This window comes from Eleutherodactylus coqui, chromosome 2, assembly GCF_035609145.1.
Source record: "Eleutherodactylus coqui strain aEleCoq1 chromosome 2, aEleCoq1.hap1, whole genome shotgun sequence".
Taxonomy (NCBI): domain Eukaryota; kingdom Metazoa; phylum Chordata; class Amphibia; order Anura; family Eleutherodactylidae; genus Eleutherodactylus; species Eleutherodactylus coqui.
This window is the reverse complement of record NC_089838.1, coordinates 282,682,398-282,704,168: the sequence shown is the minus strand read 5'-3', so window position 1 is coordinate 282,704,168 and position 21,771 is coordinate 282,682,398. Positions and strand designations below refer to the sequence as shown.

Here is a 21,771-nt window from a genome sequence, read left to right as displayed (position 1 = left end):
CCAAGGTGGCTTCATAGTAATAAATTAGCATATTTACACAATGACCGAAGGAAAAGCAGGGCAGAGCGCATTGAACCTTTTTGTGGGTTTGAACATGGCTTTTGTGGATGGAAGCAAAGCACTGAAGACGACTTGGACTGGAAACTTAGTTGGGGAAGTTTGAATTTTAACACTGGCCATTTCACACCTGAAGGTTGGTTTCTCCTTTGCCAATGTATCAATTAAATCCATTAGAGGTTTTGTGTTTTTATATTGTGTTTTTATGTATTCTTTACTAGGGTTCCATCTATCGCTGAAGAACAGCCCTGAAGTGTCAGTCACAGAACAAAGGGCTTTACTCCTGAGGTCTATAGTTCAGCCATCTAATTGTATCTCCTTTTGGTATAGTTTGCGGCACGGTATTATGGGTAAGCCCTATACTAATACAAAAATTGATTTAAGGAGATGAATTTAGTGTCTGCGCTGCATTAATTGAACATGAAGGCAATGCATTCTAATTTGTTTATTCCTCCAGCACCCCCCCCCCCCCCCCTTTTTTTTTTCTCGTTCTCCATGTCTACATTGTGACAACCATTGTTTGAGTCATGGCTAAAGTCTGCTGGTCCTTGTGGGAAAGGGCCTATTCCATGGTGGGGTGTCATCCCTGTATACTACCTGATTGGACTTGGTATTTTTAATTCAAAAATACCTCTCATCACTTCTGTAAAATTGGGATCCTCAGGAGTATTTCACGCTCGTAACAGGATCACAAGTGTTTCCCATTGGTTTCAATAGGAAACATCACATCGCACTTGCTTGCACATCGCACGGCATGTAAATGCTATGTGATGTCTTTAAAGGGCCCATTGAAAACCATGTCGATGGAATGCCAAAAGATAGAACATGCTGTTTATTTTTTTTCCCTTGCAGCCAGGGTCATGGACTCCCTAGGACTGTGATGACATTCACATATAGCACCATACTTCGGGTTAATGCAAGGCCTTGCAGGGTAGTCGTTTTAAGGTTGCAATGTTATGTAGTTATGACGCAGTATGTATGATGTCATGTAAAATGCTTATCGTGATTGTAATGGGGCAGCAAAGCACCTGCACAGTAGACATTTAAAGTCGTATTTGACGCGAGGAAGTGTCACGCGTCATGTGAGAGGGGCTGGTGACGTCTACAAGGTCCGGTGTTCTGTGAGGAAAGCATGCTGCTCCTACAGAGTGAAGGGGGTCAGTCTATAGATAGTGGAACAAGTGTTGGGCATACTTGAGACAAGTGGCTTGCTGCTGCCAGTGGGGGAAGTTTGAGAGGTGACATGTTGGCTCACAGTAAATTATTAGCTACTACTGCTTTTAGAATGTATGATGAGTAGAGATGAGCGAGCATACTCAGTAAGGACAATTACTCGAGCGAGTATTGTCCTTAGCGAGTACCTGCCTGCTCGGAAGAAAAGATTCGGGTGTCGGCACGGGTGAGCGGTGAGTTGCGGGAGTGAGCAGGGGAGAGCGAGGGGGAGAGAGGGAGAGATCAATCTACCCTCCGTTTCCCCCGCCGCTCCCTGCCAGCACCCGAATCTTTTCTTCTGAGCGGGCAGGTGGACAGGTACTCGCTAAGGCCAATGCTCGCTCGAGTAATTGTCCTTAGCAAGTATGCTCGCTCATCTATAATGATGAGTTATTATGCAACATTTAAGTACAAGAATCCTCCCATGGAGCGACGAAATGTTTATACTGTTCAGTAAAGCTCATTTTTGATTAAAAAAGAAAAAAAAGTTGCCTCCATCTGTCATTGCCGCGCCATCATGTACCGTCCCCCTGCTGCAGGATGAGAAGTCTGACAAATCTTTAGGCTAAGTTTTTACCAACTATTAGTTGTCTTAGTTTTGTGACTGCGTTTGCACCAAAACTTGAGGCCATGACCAGTTTCTTCGGACCTGGTGAGTTATGGTGCAAACAAGTAAATTAGTTTATTGGCGCAATTTGTGCCAGAAAGCTCTCACTTTTTCAATAGTAAATCTGCAACATTCTATTTCTCACTTGGTTTAAACTGTAATGCAGGAATGATGTTTTAATCTGTAATGTTAATTCTGCACTTTATTCTATAGCTACTCTGAATGTCTACATTACATCGTCTGGTGGGGAGCAGAGACTTCTGTGGACATCTGGTGGTCAAGATTGCGTGAAATGGACTAAAGCTCAAATAATGCTACCTCCTCATCTTCTGTCCAATAATACCTACGTAAGTTCCAGATAACGTCTTGGTGCCACACTTTGGCAACAAAGATCACTTCTTTAGTAGGCTTGAAGCTTATAATGAATGATCTTCCTTAGATGGGATTCATGTGGCTGATTGCCTGAAAATAACGAACAGGTTTCAAGGAATCATCCATTCTTTTCTATGGGATTGTTAAAAAAAAAAAAAAAAAAAATCGCATAGCACTTGCATGCCATGCGATTTGCATGAGAATGCGATGCAATTTTAACATTGAAACTACTGGAAGCACTTGCGAGCTTTTCACATGCGTGAAAATCACAAGTACGTAGGTTCAATGCGTTTTGAAGCGAAAACTCGTTGATCTCGCATCCAGAATTGCACGTTTAAGAGTGCGATATCAGTCAGAGCTTCTCACCTGTGTGAATCAGCCGTAAGTCATGTAAGAAGGTCAGATATGGACTTACAAGGAATCTAGCTTCCAATAGTGACGTTGCTGAGGCATTTTTCCATCTTCCATTTGCATACCAATTTTCGATAATGCTGAACAAGTCTAATTGTACTTTAGTAAGTGCCAATCAAGAAATGGACTACATCCTCACACCAATCTACCTACCCATGAACCCTTTCTGCTACTGAGCCTTCCTTGCAGCCTTTATCTTGCAAGGTCCACCTGATCATGTATACAGTGGATATAAAGTCTATACACCGCTTTTAAATGTTATGTTTTTGTCATAATGGTGAATCATTTCAGATTTCGTTCCACCCTCAATGTGACCCGTTATCTGTACAATTTCATTGAAATGCAAACTGAAACCTTTTAGATAAACTAACAACATGCACACCCTAAAACTCATACTTTGTTGATGTACCCTTTTTCTTCAAGACAGCATTCAGCCTTTTTGGGTAGGTGTCAATCAGCATGGTACATCTTGACTTGGCAATGTTTGCCCAGTCTTCTTTGCAAAATGTTCCAAATCCATCATATTACCTCTTGTGTGTAGCGTCCTTCAGGTCAACCCACAGATTTTCAATGGGCTCTGGCTGGGCCAATCCTGTTTTCAACTTCTTCTGGTGAAGCCATTTTTTTTGCTGAATTGGAGATATGCTTTGGGTTATGTTCAAAGGTGAAATTCTTCTCCTTTATCAGGCTTGCCAAAATAGACTGACATTTGGAACTTTTCATAATTCCCTCCACCTTGACTAAAACCCCAGTTCCGGAAAACAAAAAAAACTGCCCCACACATAATTCTGCCCCCACCAGTCGTCACTGTGGGTCTGGTGTTCTTCTCGTGGTGCACAGTGTTGATTTTGCACCAAACATACCTTTTGGAGTTATGGCCAATAAGTTCAGCCTTGGTCTCATCAGACCATAATATGTTCTCCCACATACTTCTGGCAGACTTGATGTAGGTTTTTGCATAACTGAGTCGGTCTTGGATGTTTTTGTTTGTTGGAAAAGGCTTCCGTTTTGCCACATTATTTTAGTTTTGTTTTTATTTTTCCACCCCGAACTGTTTGTTTTTTCAATGGAATTGTACAGATAGCAGGTCTTTTGCCGGCTTCAACGTGGCTTTGTAACAAGGGTGTGTTGAATTTTTATATCTGCTGCATATAGGGTGTTTCCCATGATGTTGAGGAAGAGAACGTTTAGGTATTTGGTTCGCAACTGCCCACCCTCTTTGTTCTCATGGAAAATCTGCTGTCAGAAGTGTCACAGCACATTCCACTAGGCTGCTGGCAGAACGAGCATTTGGATAACTGCTATATAATGGGTGTATCCCTCAATAAGTCTGGAATAAAGGCCCACTTCTGAGGTTCCTGTTCTTCTGAGGTCAATTGTCACAGTAGGTGCAGATTTAGCAACTTTGTCTTGACTAGAAGGCTATACAGTTCTAATCTAATAGATATAACCTTCTCCTAATATATTTTATTTACTTAGATTTGTGCACAATACATAATAGGAATAGGCTTTCTATACTAATCTAAAGTGCAGGTGTAGTGGCCCAGAGAGTCCTCCAGAATAGCCACACTTATTGTCCTGTGAAAGCCTAACTATGTGCTCATTCAGGAGACATAGAAGGTGTGGTACGTCAGAAAGACCTGTCTTTCCCCTTTTCATTCAACAAGCTAAAGTAACTGCTTGGCAGCAGCTGGCTGCTGATTGGTGGAGTCCCAAGAGCAGAAAAAAGCTTAGAGCGAGACAGGATGTGTTAGGAGGAGGGGTAAGCAGAGAGCTGGAGAACAGATAGGAAGAGGAGTCGTAGTTAGGAGGAGGAGAGCGTGCAGGAGGTGTCCCGTAGATATACTAGAGAGAGAACGTTGCCTGGAGTCGGGAGTCAGGATTAAACAAGCTTCTGAATCAACCCACAACTGGGACCTTTTCATCTAACAGTGAGTTACACGGAACCCTGCTCAAATCTATTCAGGAAAAGTAAGGGGCCCATCTTTAAACCAGCTTCAGTTACTACTGTAAAGTCTTCTAAACAAACACCCTAACAGATAACTAGGACTGTGGGAGCATTGTTAGATAACCTCTAGAAACAGAGAGAGCACTGAAGTGAAAAGTGTTAAATGTACTGAACTGGATTTGCGAATCAGCGTGATCATCTGTATGTCAAGTGAATACTTTTGTCATAATCTGCAAGTCCGCCATTGTTGTGATTGTTTCACGATTTCAAAAGCTAGTAAACTGTGTCCGTCCAGTTTGCAAACTAAAGCCAACAGGACTTGTCAGTTATTTCGTCATTAACTCTGAAGATCCTGAAGAGGTGCTGGCACCATGTGACAAACTACCGTTGAACTGTGTTTTTACTATATTGATCTTCTTGCCACCATGTACTGCTGAGCCAGGCACTTTGCCGCTATTGCTGGGAGAGACTGCAAAGCCAACCGTGACAACCATCCTGACAACCCGTGGTCTCCCCCACAATGGCGCTGCCTGCTCGGACGCTGCATGGGATGTTAAATAGTCTTGTAAAAAAAGAAAAAAGTATTATAGAGGCGATACCTTTATTAGCTAACCATTAGAGTAATTCTATATGGAAGTTTTGAGCCTACTAGGCCTCTCTATCAGGCTGGTGTAAGAACATACAGAGGACTTGACTCTTAAAGCAATGTGATATGACGGTGTGATGTGTTGTGGTGTGGTTTATTTGCACTTTGAATTCCTTTGCGATGGGTTTTGTTGTGTTAACATAAGAGAACAATAGCTTTTTAATGGGTTGAGATAACTTTCTGTGCTGTGATATCACAATTAGAGATGAGCGAGGGTACTCGCTAAGGCAAACTACTCGAGCGAGTAGTGCCTTATGCGAGTACCTGCCCGCTCGTCTCAAAAGATTCGGGTGCCGTGGGGGGCAGGGAGTGGCGGGGGACAGCGGGGAGGAACAGGGGGATGGGGGGGGGAGAGCTATCTCCCCCCCCCCCCCCCCCCGCTTCTCCTTGCTCCCCCCCGCCGGCACCCGAATCTTTTGAGACGAGCGGGCAAGTACTCGCATAAGGCACCACCCGCTCGAGTAGTTTGCCTTAGCGTGTACGCTTGCTCATCTCTAATCACAATCCTTTATTGCATCTGTATCTGGAGAAGTATAAATATACACAAGAGTAGAGATGTAGTGTGATTAATTTGCATGAAAAAGGAGAAAGAATACAAACGAGTCACATGGTCTCCGTTATATAATTAAAGGGGTTGTCCCGCGGCAGCAAGTGGGGTTATACACTTCTGTATGGCCATATTAATGCACTTTGTAATATACATCGTGCATTAAATATGAGCCATACAGAAGTTATACACTTACCTCCTCCGTTGCTGGCGTCCCCGTCTCCATGGCGCCGACTAACGCTGTCTGCTCCTTCCATTAGACGCGCTTGCGCTGTGCGGTCTTCTGCTCTGTTCAATGGGGCTGCTCCGGCGTGCTCGCGCCGCCGAGGTCTTCTGCGCATGTGCAGACCAGCTCTCCAGCGCGAGCACGCCGGAGCGGCCCATTGAACAGAGCAGAAGACCGCACAGCGCAAGCACGTCTAATGGAAGGAGCAGACAGCGTTAGTCGGCGCCATGGAGACGGGGACGCCAGCACCAGAGGAGGTAAGTGTATAACTTCTGTATGGCTCATATTTAATGCACGATGTATATTACAAAGTGCATTAATATGGCCATACAGAAGTGCTGAACCCCACTTGATTTCACGGGACAACCCCTTTAAGATATATTCTAGCTTCTTCAGATGTTACACCAGCCTGATGAAGTCGTCTAGCAGCCTTAAATTCTTGTGTATATATAATTTTTCTGGCTGTCCAATAAAGGTATCGCTTCTACAATACCTTTTCTTTTATCATTTTATAAGCGACTATTTAACATCTTTTAGATTTTTCTGGCTAACGCGGTACCACATTATTTTTGCTCTGCATCTCCAATCTAAAGTGTAAAGAGGAGGATAAGATATTAAATAGTTTTTTTTTCTCCTTTAGGTGGTTGTGGAAGGAGTGATGGGACTATCGGACCGAAGTAATATAGCTATTGATGATTTATATGTTGGGCAGTGCAGTTGACGTAAAGTTTTGTTATCCCTTACTGTATCAACATAATAAACCTTTTAACAAAGGACTTGCATGTAGAACGTCTTACTGCACAAATTCTCACTAGAGGGAGCTGATGGTGTAGAGTTGCCAGTGCTATCCTTGGTGCTGAACTAAAAATCAAGGGGTTAAAACATTCATGCATTTTCAAGCGGTACAAGCTACATTTTGCTCTACTTATTCGATACACTAAAGCGCAATACTTGTCATGTAGCCTATACTATCCAGTGTATCGTTTTGACTGCAACATCAATAGGAAGTTTTGCTACTGAGGTGAAATATTGCAGAGATCAACTATAAACATATCCTGATTCTTTCTGCATCAAGTGGTATAGATCCCGGAGGCTACAGCACTAATGTCTGTGCAGTGTGACTGAAGCACCGAATGCTATTATCCGAATGCTGGTGAGATTAGTAATGATGTTCCCGGTGGTTTTGTAAGTAATGTGCAGTCACTAAACTCTCTGCTAACAAATAAACAGCAGGAGGAAGTGTTCTGTGGAACACAATTCTGGAATAAATCTATATAGTGAAGAGAACTCCATATGAGACTCCCTCCTCTAGAAAGGGGGCTGAGCTGTGGAGTAGCTGACGACATGCCAGGGCTGGAGAAACTAAACATTCAGTACTTTAAAAGCACAGAAAATCTGCATTTCTTACCTTGGTGAGAGAAGTGAAAGCAAGACCTTTAATTTCCTCCTCGGCAGATATTCACAGGGACACTTTTGGATATATCTTTAGATGCACATTGAATATTTGAAGCCTACAGCTTGGTCAGATGAACATTTCAAGAAGTTCTGAAAACTTCTAGCCGTGCATGAACAAAGCTGTGGACTGATGGAGCCTGAACATTTCATAGTAAGATTTTCTTAGCCTGGACTTTTACTGTCCTGGAAAAGCTATTACTCTTCAGTTGTGGTCATCGATATGGCATCTACGCTTTCTTATTCTATACAAACCACTGCTGTTATAGCAGCCATCATTGCCTTTCTCATCCTCTTCACCATTTTTGGAAATATTTTGGTGATCATAGCCGTTTTGACTAGTCGTTCACTGAAAGCTCCTCAGAACCTCTTCTTGGTGTCTCTAGCTGCTGCGGACATCCTTGTGGCCACTCTGATTATTCCCTTCTCCTTGGCTAATGAGCTTATGGGATACTGGTACTTTGGGAAGACATGGTGCGAGATGTATTTGGCACTGGATGTTCTGTTTTGCACCTCCTCCATCGTGCATCTGTGTGCCATTAGCTTGGACAGGTATTGGTCCATCAGTCAAGCCATTGAGTATAATTCCAAGAGGACTCCTAGAAGGATAAAGTGCATTATCCTAATGGTTTGGACTCTGGCAGCTTTAATTTCTTTGCCTCCATTGATTTACAAGGGCAAAAAGGAAGACCACAAAAATGAGAAGCCTCAGTGCAAGCTGAATGAGGACCCCTGGTATATCTTGTCCTCCAGCATCTGCTCTTTCTTTGCACCCTGCCTGATCATGATCCTGGTGTACCTGAGAATTTACCACATAGCCACACGTCGGAGCAAGAAGAACAAAGAAGCCAACAGACCCAAACAAAAGTTCTGTATGTCGGTGGACTGTCAGGCTAAATGTAATGTGGAAAATAGAGCTGTTCACATTTGTATGACTCCACAGGAGAAGCCTGATACCGACCTCCAGTGTGATGGCAAGCTATCCCTTCCAGCACAAAAGGAGAACCATGCTGAATCGGCATTGTCTGGCAAAGTCAAAGAGACAAATGGCCATGGGCCTTCCATCATGGACACTGTTGTTACACCTAAAGGTGTTGTTCTGCTGGCAAGAAAGTCTCGAGAAACTGTGCCCATGACAAAGAAGAAAAGCCACATCAACCGGGAAAAGAGGTTCACCTTTGTCCTAGCTGTGGTCATTGGGGTATTTGTATTGTGCTGGTTTCCTTTCTTCTTCACCTACAGTCTAGGAGCCATATGTCCTGAGTTGTGCTACATCCCACCAAGTGTCTTTCAGTTTTTCTTCTGGATAGGGTACTGTAATAGCTCACTCAATCCAGTTATCTACACCATATTCAACCAGGACTTCAGAAAGGCTTTCCGCCGGATTCTTTGCAATCATTGGACGCACTCAGTTTGGTGACCACCAGCAATGAACAGGTTACTTAGAACTCTCTATTTATCAAACCTGAAGCAGAGATTGAGGTATATAGAGACTTAGATGTTAAATATACTAGAAGAAAGCCAAATCCATCGCTGCTGGCATCTTTAGATAGGTTTACAGATGAGGGACATTATCTTCTGCTTCTCGTTATATTGTCCACCAAGCAGAGCTTGGTCAACTAATAAAACAGTTTTTGTGTGATCTATTTTGTAAATGGTTAATTATGTTTAATGTATGCAATCTTTCATGAATCTAGTACTTGTCAACAAAATTTGATATATATACAAGTTTTCGCTCAAGCTAAATAAATTGCCTTTTGCGTTTTTGAACTGGTTTAGCTTGAAGAAAAGCTAATGTTTGTCTAATCCTTGACTTATATCCTAATACAGTAGATGTGCTTGCGATATTACTTGGTACGACTTAATTGTCAGATTAAAGCAAAATGCAAAAAACGGCATCCCAAAGAATTAACCAGTTCATCCCAGACTCATGTATGGTGGTTGTGCTATCAGCTCATATGAATAGCTGGTGATCTATTGTGATTCCAGCTCTGAGAAGAACAGTAAATGATGCCGATCTGATCGGTGAATAGGCCTGTACCTGATTAAAAGTCAAAACAATGTTCTTGTACTCTGCAGCTCGGCTCTTAGATTAGTTCTGCGATTGTACAGATGTCACAGGCCTGATGCTATAGTTACAAGATGTTTATTTAGTGATAGCAAATGCCACTTCTATTACAGGATGTGACCTGAACCACAGAGGCTTATTAATGTATGCATAAACTGTAGGGTATTAAACCAAGGCAACAAAAAATAACTTAAACTATGTTCGTATTTAACCATTTACTGTCCACTTATACAGTATTGTAGAATTTGCTATGGGTTCCTAAACTGCAGTGACTTGGTGTCATTTTGGGGAAAAAAATGATTAATTTTAGTCTTTATTGGGGTCAAAGGAAAAGGTCTGAAATTGGAGGAGAGAGCATGGGAACTGCTTGCTGTTACATTGGGACGGCTACGTGCTGTGAGATGTTTTGCTAATGACCACTTACAGGTATCAGATAACCAAATCTGTAGGCCAGAGGTTTCCGACCGGGGCGATCCAGTTATTGCAAAACTACAACTCAATGTGCTCACGGCCTTCGGCTGCCATAGTGTTCTGGGGGCTGTGGTGTTGAAACAGCTGGAAAGCTACAGATCAGAGACTACTGTTCTACCTGGACTTTATTCTTGTATGCCTTTTATAAGGGTGAGTAATATGTTTTATACGCCTTTGCAACCAATATGGCTATGTTATGGCCTCCCTCAGCCTGCCTGGTTTTTGTTGTTGAATGGATACCACTAGACCGTCATCAGCCCCGGCGATCCAGCACTACAGCCCCGCAGTCCTCCTGGTTTTGTTGTGGAACGGATACCACATGACTGGTGCAGCCAATCGGAGGTCGCAGCAGTTGCTCAATCATGGCTCCCAGCATTTGAGCGGCGATGCAAGGAGACCAGCACCAAACCGCAGCAGCCTCTGATTTGGCTGCTTCGGTCATGTGGTATCCATTCCACAACAAAGACCAGGAGGACTCCGGGGCTGTAGTACTGGATCGTCGGGGCTGAGGACTGGTTAGGGCCCTTGCTTCTGTTTTAACACATTTTGAGGTTCTACTTCAAAGAGGTTGTCCTTTTTGGTGAAAATAATTTTTTTTTTTTTTGAGCTTAAACAAAAAAAAATTAATAAATTGAACAACCTGTTTTTTAATATTGTGCCCTATGATAGGAGCGCTTTCTTGTAGCTGGAGTACAAGATGCTGAACGGAGATGTTATCCAGAGTAAAGGGGTGATTCCTTGATGGCACCCTCCAACAGCGCTGAAACATAAATGGACTAGATTAACATTGCTAGGTTTGGAGATATCCTCTATAGCCGCAAGGCAAACTAACCTCCCCAGAGGTTTTACACCATCGTATTACTAAAGTTTGTACTTCAGTTGATTGATTTCTTTCAGACTCAGGTTTTGGAATATGACAGGTAGTGTTCAGCCTAGGCCTGATAGTATGATGTATATGCCTCTAACCATGGGGTTCCCACTATGGTGTCTGATATTGCCACCTAAGATAGAATGGTATGGTTTCCCTGGGCCTTCTCCCTTTTCAGAACTTTTGGATAATTCCCCACCGCTTTCCTTCCTTATAATTCCGCTCTTCTGTAGAACAGTTCTGTGCAGGTTCTCAATAGCAAAGCATATTAGACCAACCAGAAGTTGACTCTTCTCTTCAAGGGCCTCAAACCATCTGCAGCTAAGGCGACTATGATACTATTTCTTTATTTGTGGTACTCCAGTAACTACCATAATGGAAAGCAATGGAATAAATGTTTTTAATGATGAGTTAAAGTCTGTAATCCTTCCTATTCCAATTTCCTACTTGGAAAGGAAGAAATGTTTATAGGCTACATTCACACCGGCAAGCGTGATAGTGGGCCAAGGAACTGCAGCTGTGCTCAGGTGAATGCCATGGCATACCAGGTAGAAATCGTATATTTCATAGCATCTGTGCCTGGTCAATCCCACGCCCCTGAATGTGACTCAGTTGCTGTTTGGCCATATGGCCGACTAATGTGACATCACAGGCCTCTTTAATCAGCCGGGCGGTGGAGGCATTTGATATTGATGACTCTTCTGCTTTATTCCCTAAGGTCCGTGTCATACGAGTATATTTCAGCCACTTTTATGTATCATAATATAGAACTGTACTGGGCTGACTGCAGAACACCAGACCCAAACCTTGAGCAATGGTCTTAAAGGGGTTGTCCAGGAATCCCACAAAAGTGGCTGCCATCAGTGCACTCTATGAAAACCTGTCTTAGGACGGAACAATGCATGTGTAGTCCATCAGGGTTCGCAGCCTGAAGCTATTGTTTTCTACATAGCCTTGTTAGGTTCTGTCTGCTCCATTCTCTCTGCGGTCCATATACATTCTTCCTTCCTAGAAGAGGTATTCACTGTACAAACATATTGTGGCATTCCTGGACAACCCCTTTAAAAAAAAAAAAATTTTTTTGAATTTGCCACACTGTTTTATGGGCCATATATTCTATTCAATGGATTTTTATAAGGCACTAATGTATATTTGGCGTATACTTGCCGAAAGACAGAAATGCACTACACCCTGAAGAAAATAAATGGTAGGTAAGAATTCTGTGGAGGTAATATAAAAGTTTAAGTCCATAATTGAACGTCTACTTTAAAATTAAGGCTGGGGCTACATGACAACTTTGGCAGAGTAACGAAAGATTGCTGAGTAGCAATGTGACCTCACACGATCATTGAGGTTGCAGAGCAAGTTGCTATGCCTATATATTACAATAAAGACAAAGGGAGTTGGAGTCGCCACAGCAAATGGTGGAAAAGAGTGAAATCTGTACTCCAATCCATAGCAAACAAAGATCTGCTGTAGATTTAAAATTAATTTCCGTACTGAATGTTTCCACATCGTGTGGATGAGATTTTTAAAATTTGATCCACCACACTTGTACCTTAACTGCTGTGGCTTTTCCTTCTGTAGTATCTACGTCCTGTGTGAACATGGCATTTATGTTAAAAGTCAGGAACATCATAAGCCTTGATGCTCCGTTCGTGTTCACTGTGTGTGCTTCCGTGCTAGGTCATGTTGAGGCTTCATTCCCATGGCAATATTCTGCTCAGTTTTTTGCATAAGCCTTTATAAGCCATAACCAAGAATGGAACCTGCAGAGAAAGTAGAAGGCCATATGGCGGAATCGGTGTAGAATTTTTTTTTATTTTACCTGTAACTCTACTGCAGAAATCCACAGCCTAGCCCTTCTGCATGCGGTGTTATCCCCTATTCATGGGGCAGAGTGTGATATAGATTAGGAGCAGAATCCCCATCAATAATGGACAAATCAGTGGCAAAATTCCACTAAGCAAACATACCCTAAAGCAGACTTCACACGGACACATGTGCGCACAATACACAGATAAAAGAAGCCATTGATATCAATGGGTTGATTTCATATTTCCGTATTTTGGCATATGCATTGCAGTGGCGCCCCCCAAAAATAGAACGTACTCTATTTTTCTGCGCATTTGAGCACCAAAGGTCCCTATAGAAGTCAAGGGGAAGAAGGGAATGCACAAATGACACACAAGGAGATGCGTGAAACGCTACATAATTCCCCTGGAAAAAAACACCTCTGGAACTCATAAAAATGAAATGGCCATTTCAATCAGTGACGGGGTCTCCTGTGTGCGAAAAACATCCCCTGTGGGTGGAAAATGCTCAGTAAAGCTCACTGCCATGTGTGCAAAAAGCCTCGTTTATAAGGCAGCTTTTTTGCACCAAGGTGTGTGCAATTGCGTATATGCTGTATGAAGCTGGCCTAAGAGAAAGTTAACCTCTTCTCCCTACTTTAGATCTAGTCCTGGTTTTGGCTTACATATACAAAGTCCTGACCAAAACACTGCTGTGTGAATGTGGCCTAAGAGAGCGTTGGGTAGAGTGGGGTTTTTTGTTATACTCCTAATACATACTTTTCCTCTTTTTATTGCTCTCAGATTCATGTTTTGGGATCCAAACACATAACTAAAAATGTCTGCAGCAGCGTTCACAGTTGCTTTATGTTTGTTGGTATCGCAACAGCTTCAATACTTTCACTTGCGGTGGCTAGAAAAATGCCCACAGACAAAAAAGAAGCACAAGGTCATGAATGCCTACAGGAAAGTTGCCCACATGGAAAATTTGCCCATGTGGCAAAAAAAGTTTATTAGCTAGGTCTAATAATAATAACTCCAGTTTATTAAACAATCATTACACATAGACTAATCTGCAGTAAAGAATTGTATTTCTCATATCCCCTTCAGTGTATCTTTCACCTGATGATAGTCCTGTACAGAAGTGGCAACCAGTTCTTCAGACTTCTTCTCTATCTCAAGGCGCCGTTCCTCTGTGCATCAGCTAGTGTTAATTTGTATAAGCCAGGTTCTTTTGCAATCCATTACACAAAAACCACATGCTGGGATGACTGCAGTGGAATAGTGGGTTAAGTGCATTATGAAATCTGTTCCAGGGCTGCATCATGGTGCTTCCAGTTTATTATAAGAAACTGAGGCTTTCTACCAACTGCACCTCAGTATATGTAGAAGGCACCTCTCCCTCCCAGCTAACACAACAATCTGCCAGCCGATGGCTAGATATCCCTCTGGGCACTGGTGGATGGCCCCCTCCTGCCGTATCCCTGGAGGTGTGTGCTGCAACCCCCACCCCCTGTTTGGGAAGAAGCAGGGGTCGGAGAAAAGGTCCTACAATGCCTAGTGGTAAATGGGACCCTGGGCACTTGAAGATTTTCTTGTTCTCATCTACTCATTTAAAATTAAATAGCATGTCCTGAGTGCAGATAATGTACTGCATGTTAACCCTTTGCAATCCAATTTTGGATTCAGGGTTTCCTAGGTGGCTTTCTCTTTTAGCGATTTTGTACAATGGCGCTATCTGCTTGCTAGAGCCAGTACTGTGGTATAGGACATGCTGGAGAGGCCCCTGACAATGGAGGGGCCAGTAATCTACAGTAAGAATACCCTGCCAGACAGCACCGCAATGATGTGGCTGTCATGTGCTATATGATGCGCTGGTTCCGGGCGCATCATGGATATTTCAGGTGCCAAAGGGTCCATTTCTAATTAGAGCATTTGATGACTTTCTGTGGTCTTTTTAAGAGCGGTTGCAGTGGCCACTGGATATGCGAGTTCAGATGCTTTTGAAGGCTTGATGGAAGCTCCGGATTGGGGCTGAAATGTTGCCTATCTGCCTATATGTACTAATGTACCTACCTATGGCGGAATAATAGAACTATATTTGTCATTGCTGTGCTGCCTGACGTTATCGCTCTCTGAGTACAGCTAATGTAGGTATGACTTGCAGTCCTATGTAAAGGTCCTTTTTTCCTTTTACATAAGCCAAGAAATTGTTCAAATTCTCGCTGATGGTGGGAATTTGAACAATTGGAATTCAGTCGTGCATGCATTTAGAATGAATGCTAATCATTCCATTTCTCGCTGATCGCGGGAATCTGAACGATTTCTTAGCTTATGTAAAAGGACCCTTACATGGGAGTGCAGGTCATGTCTACATTACCTATACTCAGAGGAATGGTAGATTCATTTGTCGATCATTTTCTGCATGCCTAAAAACTGAACGACACATCGGCCTGTGTAAACAGGCAGTTTATCTATGAATGGCTGTCTGTTTACTGTAGATAGAAGCGAGCGGATCGGACCGATCTCTGGCGCGCTCCACTTCCACTTACTAGTGATGATCATTCCGGTACAAAAGCACCGGAACGATCATCACTGCAACGACCACTTGAGTATCTATCTGCGCCCACCCGGTTGTCCCGAGTACCCTAACCCCACAGATAGCACTGTGTTAACTTCTTAACTACAGATAATGTAGTAAACGTACCCAGTAGTCCTATGCAAGGACCATTTTACACGGAACTACCTATTGGGCGCAGATGCCCGATAGGTCATCCTAGCCATAATCGTTCCTGTACTTTTACACAGGAATGATCATCATTTGGTGAATGGAGGTGGAGCGGGATGGGTATTTTTCCTGCCCACCCGATTCCATTCACAATAAACATGCTGTCGTTCATAGATGAGCTATTTATTTATTTTTTCTCGCACCGTGAACACCTCACCCATTGTTCTCAATAGAGCTGGCAGAAACCTCCCATGGCGGGTGAGATGGACGTGACTATGATTTTTCTCATTGAAAACAATGGCAACCACTTGCTGAGCCTCCGATGTGGCTTTCAGCTACTTCCCGTGGGGAAATCGCACAATATTGGGCAGAGTTTCATGGCCCGATATTTTACTTGCTTGTATGAAATTAGCCTAAGATTGCGTATCATGTGAGAATCCTCACCTTTATACCTTAAATATCACAGATCCATAACTTTGTGGTACTGCAATGGTGCAAAAACGTGGGGCCCGTTTTTCTGTGTGGGCAATTTTCCTGTGGCCGTTCTTCAGAAACCTTCATTTGGGTACCTGTTAACCTAAAGACGTGGGCAAAGAAAAGATTTTGTCCTGGCCAGTAGGGATTAGTTGCTATACTGAGTCACAAACCTAAATAATACAAAACTGGTTTGTCTATACTATTTGACTAAGAGCCATTTAAAGTCTTATCTTATTGTATGTGTTGCTAGTAATGATGTAAGATTGTTTTTGGAGTCCATTCAAGTTCACACTACTGCTGGCTATACACATTAGGTAATGCCCTGTTCCTAAGCTACACTTTTGGCCACAAATATCTTCTGCGCAAATGAATAAAAAATAGTAATTTGCTGGACAACAGGCATCCAACAGGGTCTGGCATCCTCCGTGCACATTGAATTAGACGTGGATCATGCCAAAACCAACGGGCTTTTTCAGTCGAAAGGTATAGAGCTAGAAATGAATGGAGACACAAAACCGGAACATAAGATCAAATTTGTCATTGCGGAGAACTTTCTTCAAGCACTGGAACATGTAGGAGTCCTGCTCCCATTACCCAGCGGAGCAGCCCAGGAGCTTGTGTGGTCCTTTATTACCGGGAGCAGTGGCTGGACCAAATCTCTTCATTTTATATTCCATATGATCTTCTAGTTTTTACTTACTGTATATAATAAAATCTGCGTGTGAGCATATCCACAATGGAGGCTAGACATATCTGATGACCTTTAGGATTGAAGTGGACCTTGATAACATTAAAGGGGTTGTCTCGCGGCAAGCATCAAAATTTTACATTACCCCATTCCCCCTGGCATAAAATAGCAAATTAAAGCGGTTTTTAAACAGCTTGCTAATCACCGATCCGACGAAATAAGGAGTTTAAAAAAATCTTCTCCCTAAGATGGCCGCCGGTCCTTTCCCAGGGATGCACTGCGGTTTTCTCCCATGGTGCACCATGGGCTCTGTGCGTTCCATTGCCGATTCCAGCCTCCTGATTGGCTGGAATCGGCACACGTGACGGGGCGGAGCTACGATGACAACGCGGTGACCAGCTCTCCGGCACGAGTGGCCCCATTCACCAGGCAGAAGACCGCACAGCGCAAGCGCGTCTAAAAAAGCAAGAATCCAGCGAAATTGGACGGAGCCATGGAGACAGGGACGCCAGCAACGGAGCAGGTAAGTGAATAACTTCTGTATGGCTCATATTTAATGCACGATGTACATTACAAAGTGCATTAATATGGCCATACAGAAGTGTATAACCCCACTTGCTGCCGCGGGACAACCCCTTTAATGCGTTTATCCAGGATTTAAAGGGGTATTCGGGTGATGAGACATTTTTTTTCCACTGGATGGGTGAAAACCGATAGGTGGTGGGGGTCGGATTTCTAGAACCACCATAGATTGTGAAAATAGGGCACCCCCCTACTTCACAGTTCAAGATGCATTGTTCCATTTCTGTAGTGTAGTGAGGAATGGAGCCGCCGGTTACACATGTGCAGCAAGCGGCTCCTTTCCTCTTAATGGTACAGGAGATAGCCAAGCGCTGTGCTTAGGTGTCTGTCTGCCCCACTGGAATGAATAAAATACTGCAGCTCCATTCATTTCAGTGGTGCAGACAGAAATATCTAAGTCCTATACTTGACTTTGTCTACTCTATTCATTGCAACAGGGCAGACAGAAATAGCCAAGCACTATACTCTACTATCTCTGCCTACTCCATTTATTTCAATGCAGTAGACTGATGGCTGAGCCGAGCACAACGTTTGGCTGCCAGCCTGCACCATTGAGAGGAATGAAGTCACTGCTGCGCATGTGCGACCAGCAACAGCTCCATTCCCCACTATATTACAGAAATGGGACAATGTATCTTGAACTGTGAACTAGGGGGGACATTGGTCCCCCATTCTCGGAAGCAGTGGGGGTCCTAGTGGTCAGACCCCCAACTGATCTATCAGTTTTCACCCATCTAATGAATGGGTGAAAACTGAAAGAAACGTCCCATCACTGGAATATCCCTTTTAAGGATTGGACATCAATATCCGAGTGGTGGGGGTAATGCTCCCAGCACCTAACCAAGCAGCTGTTTGAAAGGACGTCGTGCTTAGGGGAATCGGACCTCCACCGATCTGATGTTGAGGATTGATAGCCTAACCCTTTAAAAGGTCACTAACTCTCCAAACAGCTTGGGCTTATGTGATAGCCAGATGGGTAATTAGCAAAACTGCTATTTACTTTCATTACCTAAAATTACATTTTTGTGCTGAAAAATCACTCTAAAATGCTGGCCCATAGGGGCCTCCCTTCCTCCTAACGTGCTGGCTACTGTCTGTTCTTAAGTATGTCATTGGGGACAGAAGGGTAGCAGAACAAGACTGGAGGAGGGGGAAAGAGTCATCCTGCTCATAGACATCTATAGAAAGCAGGGTAGAGGGGGAAAGAGTCATCCTGCTCATAGACATGTATAGAAAGCAGAGGGGAGGGGGAACGTGAGCAGAGAAGAAGAGACTCACACAAACACCACCTACAACTAATAATAAGTGACTGTTTTAAAGCTATTGAAATCATATCTCCACTGCTCAGTACTGTTGTATATTGTATGATGATATCCTGTATGATGATATGTCACTGAGTGTGTTACAGACAGCAAAATTTGCAGTTCTCTGTGTATAGGCGATAGAACACAGCATAGAATCAAGCTCCTCTCACCAGTCCTGAGAAAACTGAGAATCAGATATATAGCCTGCAGGGGGAAAATGATGAAAAATTAAGGATCTAGTCATATAATAGCCAGAAATACTGTTGTTCCTCTTGTACACACATGGGGCAGCTTATTCTGAAATGTCATCTGAAGCATTAGCTATACTTTCATTATTCTGTATCTAAATTACAGAAACCTCCAGTTTTTATTATGCTTCTCTTACAAATTAACAGTACAATGTAAATTAATGGGTTTTTAGTGACACATTCTGGAAACATTCTGCATAGATTTTAGGGCTTGGTATAGATTTTGAAATCTGCATTATGCTATAAAAAGCACTTTACCAGCTCTTACTCTGTCTTTCACAAAGGATGAAGTATGGTATGTATATTCAATGTGGATTTGGTGACAAGTTCACACTTTGTTCACGTCTAAGGGTATGTTCCCACCGGGCTAAAATGCTGCGAAATTTCTGCAGTGGAAAATTCCGCTGCAAATTCTGGAGCACTTTTCACATCCATTGGTGCGGATTTGGACTCATAGCTGCAGCTGATTTGGGCAGAAACAGCTCTCGCCTTCCCATTCTTCGCACTATTAGTGCAACCGATCACTCGGCATCTGGTAGGTTTTAAGGAATAAGAGGAAGAGACTACAGAGTGCAGAATGTACAGTCAGAAATTTGCAGCGCTGTATGCAGCAATACCAGCATGGCATCTGAGACGAAGAGGACTGCGATCGTGGCAGCAGAGTGCCTAAGGTTCTGCCTACTGGAGTTATGGAGCATGTGGAAGAGATGCTGCTGGAGCCAGATGAGGTACAATGTATGAGCTCTATCCGCAAATACAGGAACTATTATGATTCTAAGCTGAGAGCTGCGAAACATATAATGCTGACCGATTCAGTGTGAAAACTGCACTACTTGGACTACTACGTCATAAGTGAGGAAGGTCACAGAAAACGCCAGATAGGGTGCGTACCCACTTTAAACCTATATAGACGTTGCAGCTTTGCTATTAGCAACACAGTACAAACCATCGTGCTAATAACTTGGCAATGATTGGGGACAGTAAGTGCTAGAAGCAGCTAGCTTGAGATGCTAGCCTTAGAAATCTACTGTTAAAGCTTCTTCCATATTCCGCTGGTTGCAGAGAATGACTTATCTATGGACTGTGTGCAACTCACTCCAATAGACTGTGATAACTATTAGTAATAAAATTCAACTTTAAAGAGTACCTGAACTTTCACTTTTGAGCACTCCTGCTCCATCAGCCGTTTTCAGCTTCTTCTGGCAGCTGAAGACTGCCCACATAGCGCTATACGGGGCCTTCTTCAGCTACTGAAAGGAGTTGAAAGCGGCCAATGGAGCAGGAGTGCTCCGAAGTGCAAGTGCAGGTACTCTTTAACTCTTCTTATAGTACGTCGTGAGCTGAGCAATTGCTCATACAAGGTGTGGGCTGTTGTTATTGCTTATTACACCTACAGTAACTGCTTTTTATCTTAGAACTAGTTAGAAATTGATTTTGCTACTGATACAATTTATTTGTTCTCAAACTGACTTTTGTTTATTGTGTAACCAGATTCCTTCGCAGTTTTCCAGTTGTGATAAAAATCTCTATTTTTGTAACTCCGTGGTCTGCCTCATATTCTCTAACCTGTGTCGTACAACAACTCCTATGCCAAGGCCACCATGCCCCAAGAGACTTCATCAGGGCCCCTTGCTTGTTGAACACTTGCCATCGAGCAATTAAAAAGGAAAAAGAGTTGAGCTCCACCTTCCTCCAACCACAAGTATGGCTCCACAGTGCCTGCCACAGATGTGCCCCACAAGTCAGCCTGAACTTCTATGAGGATCATTTTTTGGTTGTAGCCTCCAGCCTTGACACGGAACAACACATGAAGATGGCAAAGTAATGGAGACAGACACAGCGCAGTTCAATGGGATAAATCTTTACTCCGGCTAGGGCACAAAGGGTAGTGGGTACAGGTAGTGGCACACAGCTTGGTGGTTACAGTCTCTATAATTTTGGGACGGGTGCTGTCTGCGTATTAGATAACCCCATTATAGCCAGTGAGGCTCTTTACATCTGTCTGGTAAATGTTCATACTGAAGGGGGTGCATACATTCAGAATTTTGCTATGAGCCTCCATTTTTTGGGAGGGGTAAGGGGTTGGCACCCTGCTTGCTCCTGCCCTTGGTACAGGGGTATTCTGAAAATTCTCCCAAAACCCTTGCAGGATACACAGAGCCTTCCATGGTCACGGACAGCTGACCCAAATAATAATATAGTCTGGTTCCAGATCAAGGCAGTGGAAGCAGGTGTCTAGTCAGGCCCAACATCTTACCACCGACCACCTCCGGACTGCATTGTCAATCCTAGACTCCATTTCTCTCGTATCTGACAGATTCTCTGTGCGCTTTCAATACACCCACACTAATTGTTCCCCAAGGCTACTGTGGTTTGTTGTTATGTTTTTGTCTACATCATACTTTATGAGCAGTTACATGTACAAAATCTTCGCGGGGACTAAACGCAGCATTCTCTCTGTTATCTCCATGTCATGTATTATGTGCACAGTACCATTACTATATTTTTTTTCTCCACTTTTCATTGAACTATTTCTCTTGCAGCTCTCCTAGAATTTCCCGCTATGTTTGGCTTGTGTCACTCTTTGCACTGTGGGCGAATCCTGAATTTACTCCCTGCATGTGCTAGTTGGAATATTCATTAATGCAATTTAAACGTTAACAGTTCAAACCAAATTGAATTTGCCTTGTGGAAATGAGCAGGTCTATGAGGGTAATCAAACGCCTCTCACAAAGCCGATTGGATTTGGTACTAATAAATTGCCCCACGAGCTGCCTGCAGTCCCTGGCTGTCCTCCTTCAAACTCTGAAGGAACCCTGAGCCCCTGCGGGCACACAGCTTTAATTATATTACGCCAGATGACACAGACAGGAGCTCGGCAACCAGATATACACATGCCACAGTGTCACACGGATAGAAAAAAAAAGCAGCGCCAAAAAGGACTTTTCACACGGGACGGAATATTCTGCAACGGCCTTGCGGCAGATGCCGTGACGGAATTCTACACCAAAAACTGCACTGCTTGTTGGGAATTTTGGTGCAGAAGATTGATACCTTCAATTCTGC

The 21,771-nt window shown here is 43.3% G+C and overlaps 1 protein-coding gene and 1 long non-coding RNA gene across 2 annotated transcripts; both read left to right on the top strand.

Moving 5' to 3' along the window:
* Positions 1-287: 287 nt before the first annotated feature.
* On the top strand, positions 288-6,800 carry LOC136610809 (uncharacterized). Its single transcript, XR_010790174.1, has 3 exons — positions 288-407; positions 2,090-2,223; positions 6,667-6,800. It is a non-coding gene; the product is annotated as an uncharacterized lncRNA (long non-coding RNA).
* Positions 6,801-7,351: 551 nt separating this feature from the next.
* Positions 7,352-9,214, top strand: ADRA2B (adrenoceptor alpha 2B). The gene has a single exon (XM_066593084.1). The coding sequence runs from the start codon at positions 7,702-7,704 to the stop codon at positions 8,896-8,898; it is 1,197 nt and encodes a 398-aa protein (XP_066449181.1). The 5' UTR covers positions 7,352-7,701; the 3' UTR covers positions 8,899-9,214.
* Positions 9,215-21,771: the final 12,557 nt, after the last annotated feature.

Coding starts and splice junctions, on each gene's coding strand:
- ADRA2B (XM_066593084.1), top strand. CDS start 7,702: ATGGCATCTACGCTTTCTTATTCTATACAAACCACTGCTGTTATAGCA.